General features: G+C 37.9%; 1 protein-coding gene across 2 annotated transcripts in view; it reads right to left on the minus strand.

Moving 5' to 3' along the window:
- Positions 1–15,415, minus strand: part of alk (ALK receptor tyrosine kinase) — a gene marked incomplete in the record, with an annotated part of 583,514 nt that overhangs the window by 221,204 nt on the left and 346,895 nt on the right. For both annotated transcript variants that reach the window (XM_024267526.2, XM_024267517.2), the window contains 1 exon segment: positions 14,545–14,749. In XM_024267526.2, coding sequence (XP_024123294.1) covers positions 14,545–14,749 — 205 coding nt within the window.

Here is a 15,415-nt window from a genome sequence, read left to right on the forward strand (position 1 = left end):
AAGAGTTTCTGTTGGATTGAGGTCCAGATACCCTTTTTTTTTTTCTTTGTAACTATTACTTTGTTACCATGACAATGTGTTTGGAATCATTCCCTGTAAAAAGCGGATCAATTAACAAAAGTTCTGTAATTTGTTAAATTTTAAAATATTACTTTGTATCAAATTAAATTTTTAAGTCGAGTAAACCATCAACTCAAAATTTTAATTTGATGAAAACTAATATTTTTTTATTTAAGAAATTACAGATATTTGTCAATTTATTCAATATTTTACTTAATGCTGTTTCATTGCTATTAAAAACATTGATTTCATTATTTTCATACTTAGCCCTTTAAAACACTGTCACCCCTTCCACGTTTGCACAGGAGCTCTTTGAATTACTGTTATTTCTGAACGGTTTGCTCTTTATGACACATTCCAACAGTTTCTGGAAGCTAAGACATTGAGTTTTATTGTCAATATCGTGTCATTACGATAATTTCACCCAGGATTTCCTTTGTTTACTGGGAAAACAGACAGAGCGATGAAAAGCTGCAGAGAGCAGAGCGGGCAAAAAGTGTTTTTACAAAAGCAAAAACAGAAGAAAAATGTCAGCAAGGTGACCCCTCTGGGTTATAAAACCTCTCTGGAGGTTCACAGAAGATCTGGAGACCAAAGGAGTCACTTTTGGTAAGAAAAGCTACAATTTTAGGAGCTGTATTTTGGGGTTGTTGACCAAAAAATGCCAGTATAGTTTATATTCTATGCAAAGTTTTTGCACATTTAGGGACAAACGTACAGAAATGTTGTTGCTTTAAATTTTTTATACTAGTCAAATTTAAACTTTTTGCACGCAGAACCTGTTAATCATGTTTAATTGCAGTTTTTCCCACTAAAAACTCTTAAAATCAAATTTTGATTGTGTTTTTTTTTCTTAAAAAATGTTATTACAGGTTTATGACAAGGAGTAAATTCTGAAATACTGACAGATATTAAAAATTCCATCTTTTCTGAAAAAAGGGGGTGAAGCACTTCTTTATAGGACATTCTCTGACCTTTTATAGTCAAAATGAGCAGAAAAGTCCAAGCGGACATTTTGTTTCTTAGGTGTTAAAGAAGCTTGTATTGATGATTCCTTTATCTCTTTCAATAATTGGACTATTATTGACTAAAAAAATGGAGGGTGGGGCTTTTACAGAAGGTGAGCCCCACCTGCCCCGTGTAGCTCCGGCCCTGTTTTGTACTTGATTAAATGGTAATTGATTTAAAGATTTACAACCGTTCCTGAAAAATGTATACCAATGTTTTAAAAGTAAAATAAATCCAATCTGATACCGCAACATGTTTGGAATGACCTTTTGAGTTGGGCCTTTTCCGTGCAAAAGTGGTAAAACAGAATGTATTTGTCAGGGAAAATAATGCCGCCGTCTCCTTTCTCGTTCCTGACAACTGCTATGAAAGGCGCGGAAAAAGCAATGTGGGGCTACAGCAAGTCTCATTTACATTTGAAACAGGGACGTGGCAAAGAGGGCTACTGGGAGGACAGAGACAGGAAAGCAACATGTCAAGACAAAAAAAAAAAAAGTACCTCCTTTGATTCCCCCACGCAGCTGCTGCCTGAGCGTTCCCATGCGCCATTTCACAGCTCTGCTTTTGCTTTTTTTTCAGGTTTCAAACTTTCCAACAGCACACGCTGTTCATGCTGCTGACTGGACTGATGACATGATGTCAAGACTGCTTTAGTGACTGTCTTCATTTTAAAATCTATGTCCACGCAAAAGAACTCTAATGCCACAGTCACACGTGAGGGTGCAGCACGTTTTTTGGGTCGTCTGGGGCGGTGGAGGGTAGTAGAGAGGACTGAGTCTATCTAGTGCACTAGTGCCAGTAGGATGCCCTCACTAACCATATTAATTCATTCTCTGAACTGTTTTTGACAATTGATCGAAGAAGAAAAATGAATAATTGCGGTTTGTGCCCAGCTGGAATTCAATGACATCAAGTCTTTTATACATTGGGAAACAAAAAAGAGCCTGAACACTTCACACCAAACTTCTTCTAACTGTAGGTGGCAGACATCCGCTAGTTAATGGTAGACAAAGAAGAAGAAGCCCCTCCCTGTTTGTCCAGTGTGAACATGGCTAAGCACAATTTAAGATCTTGTGTTCTTAAAAGTGCACCAAATGTCTAAGTATGAGTAGTTTCAGTTTTTGGCATGATCTGTCACCCGCAGCATGCCCATAGGAAAAAAAAAATGAGTGAACATTTTTTGCTCTGCTGGATCATAGAGTGATCTTTGAACTCAAAATGTTGTGTGGGCCACCTTTGTGTGTACAGTTTTGTCTACTTTTGCCTGTAGAAGGCTCATATCCACCTGTTAGGGGCAGTTGTGACTGTAAAAAATGTGTGCATTGTCCACATAGTATGTAATTTTAGTCTTTCGTGATTCATGCTTGACAAATGTAATTCATAAGTGTTTCTTCCATTTATCATTCGTCGATGTGTGCAGATGTCCGTTGAGGGTCTCGACTGATGGGTCTTTATCTGAATTCAATTTTGAGCTCTTCAAAACTTTTGATCAGTTGAGAATTATGCAGTTTATCAGTATTTTTAAGAAGTTTATACACAATTATTATGTAAAGCAAGATACACGGGGGAGTTTGTAGTATTCCAGGTCTGGTTCGTGTATGTCTAATAGAGTTTTCATGAAGGGAATGGTCGGGAAGGCAGAGGGGAATGGTCGGTGTTTCCAAAACCAAGACTGTTGCTGCAAAACAGCCCCTTAACAGGTGAAAATCAGCGATACACTTCAGGAAAGTCAGCAGGTCCATAGAACTAAAAAAAAAAAGTGATTTAACATTTTGTGAAAATCCATGAAGTTAATTAAAAACTTCTGTAACTTGGATCCCATTTTCAGGGTTTTTGAGTTCCACTACTTAAAAGTGGATGAGAGTATATAAATTAAAGACAAGATCACACAGCAGAAGCTTCTCTTCTACTCTTCTTGAGAAACGCTGTTGACCAAAAGGCAGAATTCATACTTCATGCTCCCACTGCCTCCTCTTTTAATGATCGCTCAAAATTGCAACCCTCTTACTGGCAGCACTCCCAGACGAGGAACACTGGGGTTCCCATCAGCTGTGGCCCTGCAGCGACCGCAGTACGAGAGGTGTGTGGGGGGGGTCAAATCGGACGAGCACTAAGTGAAGCGTGGCGGATCATTGCCAAGGATGAATGCAGCACTTTGCCAGTGGAAGGTTCCAGAGGTGGCCCAGCTCTGCTGCGCGCTTGAGCTCCTCTCATTAGGGTATTCAACAAACACAGCTGGAGGACACTCTTTATGGGAATGCAGCGTATTACACTAAAGCCAAATTCCAGTGTACCAACTGATCAATTATACCGGAAAAGACATTTTGATTTCTGAATGCTCTTTCACACATAGAAATCTACAGCAAAAACAAAGACTGGAACAGAGGATGCTCCTGCATTACACACTCCACACACTAGGTGGTGTTGAGCACAATTTTTAACTGTTTACTCTTCTCCAACAAATTCACAGAGGAAGGACTTGTTAAAGTGCAGAAAAGAAATCCAAGGTTGTGTCCAAATTTACTGCGTTGTGTTGTTCATCCTTAAAATTTCCCAGAATTCTTTGCATAAAGCTACAGTGTATCAGTAGTCATTGAATTTAGGATTTATATTGATAGACTTTCAAGATTTCATTGTCAAGCACATAAGATTAAAAAAATATATATTTTGGAAAATGGTTATTAGGTTTTTACTTCTGGATATTGGTAATGTCATATTTGGTGTATAGAATAGAAAATGTAGAAAATTGTGTCTGAACTCCTGTTATAATCCAGGGCATTAGTAAGTCCTGTATCCTAATATATATGCTTTTAGTGGTAGGCGAATTTGGACATAATCTTATTGGTCTAAATTGACATTGAAAGTTTTGTTAACAGTTTGTGGTTTGGTGCATTTAAGCATCTGACATAAGACGTGTTTAGAAGGGCATTTTAATCCCATCAGAAGCATACTGTGTTGGCGTCAACTCATCTGTCCTCTGGCTGAACCCTAGAGGCTGGCTTCAGCAGCCTAACTCAGAATAGAATGAACACATCACCATGTTCATGATGTTTATTAGAAGTTTTTATTAGTAATATAAGTATTTATTAGTGGGATTTGTCTCACATATATATATACACAGAATATATATATATGTATATATATATATATATATATATATATATATATATATATATATATATATATATATATATACTGTATACAGAATATATTACTTTTTTCATTCAGTCCAACTAATTTGACCTTCCAATTAAATTAAACTCTCTAAATGAGTCAAACACATTTGTCATCAATTCTAGCAGTACCTTAAATGATGCCTGACATTTTGGAACACATTTAGGTTTTTTAACCTCTTTGTTTAAACAGCAGAGGAGGCAGAAGACGTGTATCTTAATACAACACACTCTCAGTAAAATGCGTACATATTCCACGACTTTGCACTCTGAAATACCGTGTATAATATACTGCAAACACGGTTTTTGCGTGCATCTGATACGCAATGGTAGAGAATAGGTTGCGCCGGCGTACAATATACACGGCTTTTTAGGTTTCGTTTTGATCACGTGGTCAGAAATCCTCCGGCTCTTTTCTTAATTACGTCGTTCCTGGTTAAGGTTAGGATCACGGTTATGGTTAGGGTTAGAAAAGCAAATTGATCGTTTGTGGGGCTGTCTGTGATGCTCACGCCTCCACCAGGGGACGTGTCAAACGTGGAAAACACATTTTAACAGGTTTGGGACCGCGCGTATTATATGCACACAAAAACCGATTTTGGTGTATATTATACACGGTATTTCCCAAATCGTGGCATTTGTACGCATTTTACTGAGACTGGGCTGCTTAATATTACAGCTACAAGACAATTCACAGTAAAGCTGTTCCCAACTCTGTGACCGCGGACCTGTCAACCTGTGAGGGTTTCATTGCACTGTGATCTAAGGTGTAGCTTAGAAAATCTGGTTATCTTTCAAAATAGATTTTTTATGACTCTTAAGAAAAAACAGATGTTATAATTATTTCTTCGACGAGACATTACCAACTGACCAGTACGAGTCCGTGGACATAAACAGTATATAAATATATATATATATATATATACATATATGACTGATTACACTGAACATTTTATAAAGGCTCAGACTTTCCTTTTTTTATTCTTATACAGGCTTGTGTAGGAGGGTATATTGTATCATTTATCACTTGCCATAATGTTCCTAAAGAACTTTAAAGTTTAGTGTTAACTTTGGCTTCCTTGGAGACCCTTCTTCCCCCGCATTACTCTAGTTATTGATCAGTTTTAGGATGAAACTGATCCACTGCTGTGCTTTAAATGATATCAAACCTCTTTCCACACCAACGCTTCCGAGGTCTTGATATCTAGAAACTCATTTCATTGAGCGTCATGCCATTAATGTGCACTGAAACTGGAGCCGTTTGAAAGATGGAATGTAAAGGAAGTTATTGCTTAATGTATGTTTATGCGCAAATGATAGGGTGGGACACCATATAATAATAAACACAGCAAGTAGACACTGCATTAAAGAGCTGGAGAAGGGATGTCATTCATTACGATGCAGAGATGTTAGCAAAAGTTCATCCAGTGGCCTTTTATGTGTAAACATGTATGGATGGAGAACGGATACTGCACCTGCATTTGCAAACCAAACAAAAGCATCAGTAGGTTCCATTTAAAAGTCCTACATTTTCTAGAGTAATTGCTATATTTGCCAAAAACAAACAAACAAAAAAAAGTGTTTTAGACGTGAAAATTTTCCTTTTTTGATGAAGCAATGTCACAGGTTTCAGGACAGTACCTGAACACCAGCCTTAATTGGGTATTTTTTTATCTTATCTCTCAGCCCATAGGTGGTGTCTTTAAAATTCAGACACACCTGCCTCTCAAACTACGGTCACACCACCCTCTCTGGCCCCTTCCAGTGAAAAGTCTATGTAAACGTGTGTAAATGCGTGGCTTCAGTTTTTAAAACGCTTCTTTTCACTTATCACTTCGGAAGTTTCTACGACTGTTTTTGGGCTCTACGTTCAAAACGTGCTGCCATTGAACGTGCATTGAAAGTTAAACCAGGCTGAACTTTGACCAATCAGAGACTTGGATTTGGTAGTGATGTAAGGATGCAGTTACTTTCAATTCATGGAAGTGCAAATTGTTTTAAAATTAATTAATACATTTAAAGTCTTTGATATAATGGCATAGAGGTGCGAAAAAAAATGCCTGAAACAAGATTTACCAGTTCAGCATTTTGCACCAATCCTCTTCACACTGTAGTTGGCAGACATGTGCTGGCGTTGGCGAAGGCGGTATGAACGTTGCTTAAAAGTACTTCAGAACTTAGAACATTGAGAGCAATGTTTTTTTCAACTAACATTGAGAAGTGTTCACTTTTTATATGGCTCTATTAAAGGAACTGATTGTCACTGTTAACACAATCTCACACAATATTTCACTATTCAAAAAACATTTTTCTCGTGAAGAATTATTAACTTAAAAATCCAAACATATTCATCTCATCACCACAAGACCAAAAAGGTTTTAAAATCCTCATGTTCTCCTGTAGAAATATTCAGTAAGTAACACAGGACTCTTGCACAACATCTAGTGTATTTGTTTTTCTGGCTGGGTTGCAACAAACTGAATACGAATGAGAGATGGACAGAACAAGTGGTGAAGAAAGCCATTAGTTTGTATGGGGCAGATTTGTAGTCTGTTATTTAACACCGCGGTCATTGCCTTGTTGTTGGATTTTTCATCCTAAAAGGCTAATAGTACAGAAAAAAAAATGTTAAAAGGTAGAAATACGAGATGAACACTCTGTTGGGAAGGGTAAAAAAATATTGTCTCTGGAATAGTTTTGATGGATGTTCATGTAATTAAGCCACCCTGCAACAGACTGGTGACCTGGTCAGGCTGTATGGTAGCTGGGTTGCCTTAAAAAACCCAAATAAGGATGACCCTATGACCAGGATGACTATGGTCATGGGGACATAAGGTCATATCTGACCATGCAGGTCAGACATGACCCTATGACTATGGTCATGGGGACATAAGGTCATATCTGCCCACCCTGGTCAGGGAAGAATTTGGCAGTTTCTGTGAATGGATGAGAAATCAAACATCTGAGTCAATAGAAATGGCTTGAAACTATAGTTTTTACATGTATTTAAGTATTCATGTATTCAAAAATAGGTACGGGGGCTAATAGTCCAGACTTGACCTTTTCATAAACCCACCCAGTGGTTACCTGTTGAACTGTGCCCGCTGCTGTTTCTTTCATCATTGAAACTTGCCTCAATCAGGAAACCAGAACCCCAGGAGCTTGCGTGTTATTTTCACCTTGAGGGTGGAGTAACTCACTGCTTCACTGTCCAACTTCTCAGTCTCACCTTTCCCCTCAATCAAAGGCCAGAAAGCCCCCTGCCTCCTTGTCTGTTTGTCTTTAGCAATCAAGTAAGAGGCTGGAGACTGAAGTGAAGCAAAGCTGCAGGCACAGACAGTGTCGGTGACAAAGTTCTTAAGCATTGATCAGGCCACTTATGTCGGATTCTCTAGCAGCTCTTGAACTTTGGGCCGGGTCAGGAAAAGGTCCCACACGGAGGACTTCCTGTCTCTCTTTAATACCTAAGCTCTAACACCTGCTATCAACAACTAAATAGCAGTTGCCCTCAGGGTCAATATCAATTAAGGAGAGGGGGGTATCTTTGGGCACTCGAGTAGCCTTGCAGATGGCATCATGTCCCTGCGTTTGCTAGCTTGGTTTCAGATGAAAGATAACACTGTGGGTGGAGACGGTTACCAATACACAACAAAACACAGCAAAACGAATCGTTCCTTTGAATCTGATCCCACCAGTGATTTTAATGACCATTTAATGAAGCTTGGAGATGTTTTGATAAATTATTCCTGGAAACCTATTATTTCAAATAATCAAATGAGGTCTACACCTAAAAATAAAAGAAGACCCACTCTGATGAAAATTGAGTTTTTTTTTGGCATGTTTTTGTGGCATTTTTCTCATTATGGAGAACAAATTAAGCTTTATTTATTAATTTATTTTTCAGCTTCGGGTCAGAGATCACAAGCGTGTCAAAAGCTCTCCTACCTATCATCGTATTCAAGTGACAAAAAACGTCAATTATTGCAAAATGACTGAAAAACAAGTAGTATTTCTATAAGAAAGAGAGCTGACCACTATGGCTCTGAAGAAGAACCAATCATTGAGTGACTATTTCGATGCTTGATACTCAGTTTATATCAGTGAAAAATAACATACATACATATATATATATATATATATATATATATATATATATATATTAATCTGCAAATTTTATAAAGTCTGAGATAGTGTTGTGTCTACTTACATGGTCATATGATTTATTGTTACTTCAAGATTCAAGATCAACTTTATTTATCCCCGTGGGGAAATTCAGTAAATACTTATAGGGATTCTTAACGGTCTGAATCTCTATTGGTAAGGTATAAATATCTGATTTTAAGTTATGAACCGAACATTGATATTTCATGTAAAGGAAATAGTAAAGTAGAGCTGCGGTGAAATTATACAAGTTCGCTTCCCCCACTCCCTTTCAAGCAATCTTTCATTTGATGCTTAGTTATCCTACGTCTGACATATCTATGTAATTTTGTAAACCTTTGTTGATTGTATTGCACATGCATTATTCTTGGTTTGATTGCTTGAATTAAATCATTTCAAATCAAATAGAAAATTAAGCTCAAATTCAGATTTCTGAGTATTTCTTTGTTTAAATTGCTGTGAATCAGTATCAGACAAAAAAATGCAGTTTGAAAAAGATCATATATGTTACGAAGAAAACGGGGCCACACTTCCCTGCTCCACTCCATTCTGATGCATCCATTAGTAGACGACTAGATCCATCTTTGGTTTTCTTATCTGGCTGGATCAAAACTGTACGGCTGGATAATTCCGACATTGCTCACCATTTTTGTTACCGCAGTGATGTTAGCTTGGGGTTGTGAGGGGCTGTAAGATAGTGGACTTACTCTCCACTACTGTCTCCACTTTAACTTAGCAGTAAATTTTCGAATTAACCCCTGTCGCTCTGCAGAAACTATGTCCTAAGAAAAGATACAGGTTTTTGGATTTTGGCTAAAAATAGCATAAACATAATTAAAAGACCACTGGGAACACTTTGAAAATAAAACAAAAGATGATCGGAGTGGGTCTTGAAGCAAAGATTGGAGAATAAAACGTTGACATTTACGTCATTTAAAATAGTCTGAAATTTCCATCGTTTTAAAGGACCTTGTTAAAAATAAAAGGCCAACATCCGTGTTTTCTGTTTGGCTAGCCCTTCGTTAAACACCTTGACATCTGAATTGGGCAAACACATGGAAACACAGCCCTCAGTTTCAGGCTGCTAATTAGCATCCTGACTGGCTCTTTTAGTGTCTGTGAGTGGCTCTTCTTCCTTTTGTTTTTTCTTTTTTGCCTTCCCTTTTTTTACAATTTGAGTGCCTCCCATAAGAAGAGAAATGTGGATGTGAGTGTGCCTGAGCGAGCCTCCAGCCGGTGGAGATAGTGTGGGTGGTTTGCAGCCTCCGACTACAAATGAGAGCACACACAATGCACGGTCTAATTCGTCACACACGTAATGAGCAGGTCCACGCTTTCCTCCCTTAAGAAGAAGACGCTGCAGCATAAGGTCCAAGTAAACACACAGGAAAATTTCCATGCACACTCTTTCCCACAAACCAACACTTAAAAAGACAGGGGCTGCATGAAGCATGGCGCAGATTTCACACAATAGCAGGAGGAGATATCGTAAAAGAGCATTCAGAGCGATGCTCTGTATGTTAACCTGCACAACACAAATGCTAATTCAGATAAAATTACAAATATTTTTGGGATTACACAAGGTTTTATTTTTTTTTATTATTTTTAATTAGATTGATTGAAAGGGTTAAATGGAAAAGCCACAGAGACAAATGCAAAGAAAGGAGCTCAGCATTTGACTCGTGTTTGTAATACAGTTTTAAATAAGGTCAAAAAGTACCAAAAAAAAAAGAGAAAAATCTCCCAAATGCTGAAGCCGAAAGCTTGCTAAAGTATTAGCTAAATGCCATAGTAGCTGCACAAAAATGTCTAATTTTGCTAAAACAGCTAGCATAATGCTAAAAAAATTAGCTAGATGTCAAATTAGCCAGAAAAACTGAAAAAATGAGCCAAAAACACTCAGTCCAGTTTTCATGTACTGTCTATGGAGTTGGACTGAAGCAGCGATCAAACAGGTCATCCAAAACCATCAAAGTCAGCACTGGTCCTAGTACATGGCTTATAATCAGGACAGTCTGTTTATTTATTTGCATTAATTTAAATCAGAGACTAAAAATGCGTATCATAAGTTTATTTGGATAAAGCCTAAATAAGTAATTCATAGATTAATTCCAAAAAACCTCCAGAAGACATCACAACTCAAAACCCTGTCTCATTTTAGTTGTTCTGGAGTAAAAAGAGAGATGCTTTAATAAAAAAAAGCTAGTTCTAAATGCTAGTAATTTCTGAAATCACGTCGGAAATCAAAGTGTGAACAAAGTGCAGAAATGTTTATTTATTGACTCGATAAATAGTGTTTGCGTTTACTCCTGCCTGCATCCTCACTGGCATCTCAATGATAAATCTGGCATTTTCTTTTGATGATTCTGACCTTAATAGATTAATAGGCACGTCATTTATCCAAATTGATCAACAAATTGCCAAGAAGCTGGCGTACATGTGGCTTCCTTCACTTTGAGTAGGTATTTAACTCTAACCCATGATTCACGGTTTACACTTTTAAAGAACTCAATACATTTTTATTCTGAGGACTCAGACACTCGACTGAACTAAAGATGAAATATAATCTACGCTTTATTTCAACAACTGTCGACTTAAATTATTTATTTGCAGGTTATGTCCATCTTTTGATTTTTGCTTATTTTAGTCTATTGCGTTTTATGACTTTTTACATATATATAACCTATATATATATTATGATTATGCTAAGCACATTGCATTGTACAGTATGTAGAAGGTGTTCCACATACTGTAGATCAGGGCTCACAAACTCAATATACCTGAGAGCCAATGAAGGCGGAGTCTGGTTGAAGTTAGGCCGTATGGGGTTCCATTTGTGCCAAAAATATGTTTTCACATTCACTGTCTATTTTTTTGGTCGATTGTCTATGTCTACTGAACAAGTTTATTGAACATTTGCTCATGTCTATGAACTCCTATAAATGTGCAGAAGATATTGCTTTGTAGACATTGAACTTTCACACTAATTCGGGGGCCCCGGTTGAATTGAATTAATAACACCATTTATAGTTACAGAAAGATTTGTAAAAATGTAACAATCTGCCCTTTCCCTTCATTTGAGCTTTAACTTTTCCCAATGTCAGTTCCTTTAAATGAGCCTTAGCTTCTGTGGGTGAATGACACCTGCCTGTGAAGCTCGACCCATTTCCCAGTCAGTATTTATGAGGGTAACAAATTCCCTCAGGAACCGTGCTGAGGCTCCGTGTGTTGTAGACTGAGCAAGTCAATGTCGGCTTAACTGGCACATCTGCCCAACAGTGCTCACAGCCTCACTGTTCAAGGCTTCTGATAAGCCGGATTCATGGTCATCGGAAACTTTTCTAAGTTGGCTAACATTTTTAATCTGTGTTCAAGAATAATATTAGGTGCGTTCAAGAAAATGCTGATTCTTCAATGCCCGTTCAGTAGGTGTATCTTCCCTCTCACATGAATCGACACACCTCTTGATACACGGTCCACAAATCACTACACAAAGGATTCAACTAACTTTTTGGCAATACAGTCTGATTCTTTTATGAAAAAAATCTAGATATTTCTCACTCATATGGGATTTAAAGCTATAAATAGTAATGCACAGCATTTGACAGAGAAATGTGTTCCATTGGAAGAAGCAAGTGTATGATTGGACGTCTTTTTGTTTGCCTCGCATGTACATAAAGAGACAAAGACAGTAGAAAAATAAAAGAAAGAGAAACTGCAGTTTGCCAGAAATCGATTATTCACGTCTTGATTAATTTTATACCTTTGAACTAACATATCTTGTTAATATCTTTGGTTTTCAAACGGTACTGCAGTTGCTCGATCAATTTTCGATACTTTACTTTTTTTACATCCCTAACCAATACTGGTGGTACTCCCGCTGTCCCATCAATTTTTCCATATGTATCTATTATCTTTTACATCCCTGCAGTTTGGCCATTGTGTTCACATTGGTCAAGCAGGTAGGGGTTCTTCTCCTATTGTTTATTAATGCATGTGCACCACTTACATTTTAAAGGATTGGCACAAAATCTTGTGAACCTTGCTCTCAAATAAAGCTTTCACAGCTTCATTGCGATATATGAAAGACTTTATGTCGTATCATTTTGGCTGCAAACAAACAGAAAGGATTAAATTTCTCCTTCGTGATCAACTTTCAATTAAAAGGCACTCCATCCAGACATCACTACCAAATTCTCCAGGGAACTCAGCAGAGAGAAGTTGGTTTGATCAACCGGGTCTGGCGGTCGATTCCCTCCGTTTTAGCTCTCACAAGTCTAGACTGGGGTGGTCAAACTACGGCCCGGGGGCCACATGTAGCCCGGTAAACTATTTAATCTGGCCTGCCGAACTGTACTAAATGATTTTTTACCTGTATTAACGTTTTTGTTTTTTTTTTCCTTGTAGTTCAAGTGTCTCCCCACAGATGATACATATAAATTGACCTTTGTTCAGGCACAGAAAGTCATTCTGTATTTGTTGTTTTTTTGCAAATCGGACAGTCATTCCAGCGCCACATGAACACAGCTTTTCTCTGAGTTTGAGTTTTTCTCTGAGAGACATCAACCCATTGGGGAAAATGGCACTAAAATGAGAACAAAATCCGCAGTTTTGAAATAGGAATTCCTAAATATTCTGTTTTAAAGTTATTTTCATCCAGATGCCGTGTTTTTTTTTTTGTTTTGTTTTTTCCACGAGGTGAATTACCAAAAAACCCACAAATCTGCTCCTTTTGTCAAATTTTAATACCCTTTGTGGCCCATAAGTAAGAAAGTTTGCTAATCCCTGGTCTAGATTAACACTGATTTGCTAAAAATTTCAAATTTTCTATCATCATTTTTATCCATATCAAGATTCAAGATTCAAGAGATTTTATTTGTCGTATGCACAGCTTTCACTGACAACGAAAAATGGAGTTCTGTTCTCCATTCTCATTTACTTCACCTGTCCTCCATTCTTTATAATGTATTATTTTTAGTTATCTGTACTTCTTTTTTGTGCAGTGTGATTCGCATGTTGCTCCTCTTTCCCTTCCAGGACAGCAGGAGAGATTTCAGATTCCAGGTGGATCGTCTGTGCTCCTGTTCTTGGCCGTGGACCGCGCCTCTGGCTCATCTTGGACCTCGCCCACCTGTCCCCAGTCCTATCCGGCTGAACTCTATCCAAATATGTAGTTGTAGAGTTAGATAAGATAATTCTTCTTTAATAGTTCTGGTAAATCTCCTGTCCGTCCTGGGAGAAAATCTCTCCTTCATGTGGGCATCCCTTTTTTTCCTGAATCAGGTTTTTTTGGAGTTTTTCCTCACTGGAAAAGATGGTCTATGGGCAGGGCAAACCGGTTTTATTTAGTCTGTTTAGTTTAGCAATTAGCTCTTGTTTATATTTCATGACCGACCTTCTGCTTCTGTACATTATAACCGGCATGAAGTCCAATGAGGACATTTTTTTGTGATATTGGGCTACATAAATGAAACTGAATTGAAATCCGAGTCCCTGATTGGTCATAGTTTTACCTGGTTTAACTGGCAATGTGTGTTCAATGGCCATTTGTTTTGTATTTTTGTTTTGTAAAAACAGTCATAGAAACTTGTATAGACTTGAATGTGATTATAGACTTTTCATTGGTAGTGGCTGCTTGAACTCGTGATCGTAGCTTAGGACTGGGTACTATTGTAGTTCTTCAGCGTATGGGTCAATGGTTCATTGATGTCGTGGAAAAAAATAGGCACCGTCTTCTGTAACTGTACATCTATGCTTTCAAGTCTTGTTGTGAAGATGCAAACAGAGAAACTAGAGGAAACGAACATAGTATAGCTCCCTGACAGTTTGACATATGCACAGTATAACAACCAGCTCCTCTCTGTCTTGAACCATTCTCCAGCTTTTGTTGAAGAAGTCATTTTCCATTCAAGCTTTATACAAAATTCATTCAGGTTGTCTTGACTGGGCTGCATGCATGCATGTGCACATAACCCCCCTCGTCAAATCACAATTTCCTCAGCAAATAAATTGTGATGGATGTGTAGCAGGAACCACCATCACCAAGAAAGACATTCTGTGAAGCGATTTTTCGATCACGTTGACCAGCAAGAATTCAGCCCAACTCTCTGAAAAGACTATTGTGCTTGAATAAAAGTCTTACCCTGTGATGCGTGGCAGAGTGTCAGTGGAAAAAAGGGCCACGGGTGGCTTGTCTCGCTCTATGAGCCAAATGGTGAATTGGCCGCTCTGCTTTGGGTGAAGCAGCACAGCCATGTCCAGGCTGCACAGACCTTGGCCTCCCCAAAGCCACGGACTCAGCACCCAGGGCCCTCCGAAGGCAGAACTGTTCACCCACAGAAACTGACCTGAAAGACAAGCAGAGTGAACACTACTTTAGTACAGAAGGAGTTCCAATAGGAAACACAGAATTCCTTGAAATTAATCCATATTTTCAAAGGGACTCCGAAATAAAATTTGACTTTTAAAACAACGAGCTGCATGAAAGACGGAAGATGGAGCGCGGTACAAAAATGTCAGGCACTTGTATAGAAATGCCTTAAAGCCTAGTTGATGAAAATGCATGAAATGAAAATGCTTAAAAGGGGGCAGTCAATGACATCCTGTGCTCAGGGTGAAACGCATACAGTCTATTTTCTAGAGCTGTTGTATAAGATTCCTTTGGCTGTCAAGGCTGCAGTGGTGGATGAAACAGGAAGATGATCAACTCTGTATTTGTATGAAAAATCGGTGCTAAATTTTTGTATGTAATTAATTAATCATGACCTGTAATCCTAATAATTTATTTATAATTAAACATAATACTTGCCTCCTTTTTCAGGCTAATTTTAATGAACTAATGAATTAGTTAATGAAATTGTGGCACAGTAAAAGATCAAACTTATATTAAAAAGTGACTTTATGAAGTTTTATTAATAATATTATTGATATTATAAGATACTTCCAACCTTTACTTTCACACCACCAAGGGGTACTTTGTTAATTTTGAACAATTAAGAAAAAAAAATGTGCTC

Source organism: Oryzias melastigma, linkage group LG22 (genome assembly GCF_002922805.2).
Source record: "Oryzias melastigma strain HK-1 linkage group LG22, ASM292280v2, whole genome shotgun sequence".
Classification (NCBI taxonomy): Eukaryota; Metazoa; Chordata; class Actinopteri; order Beloniformes; family Adrianichthyidae; genus Oryzias; species Oryzias melastigma.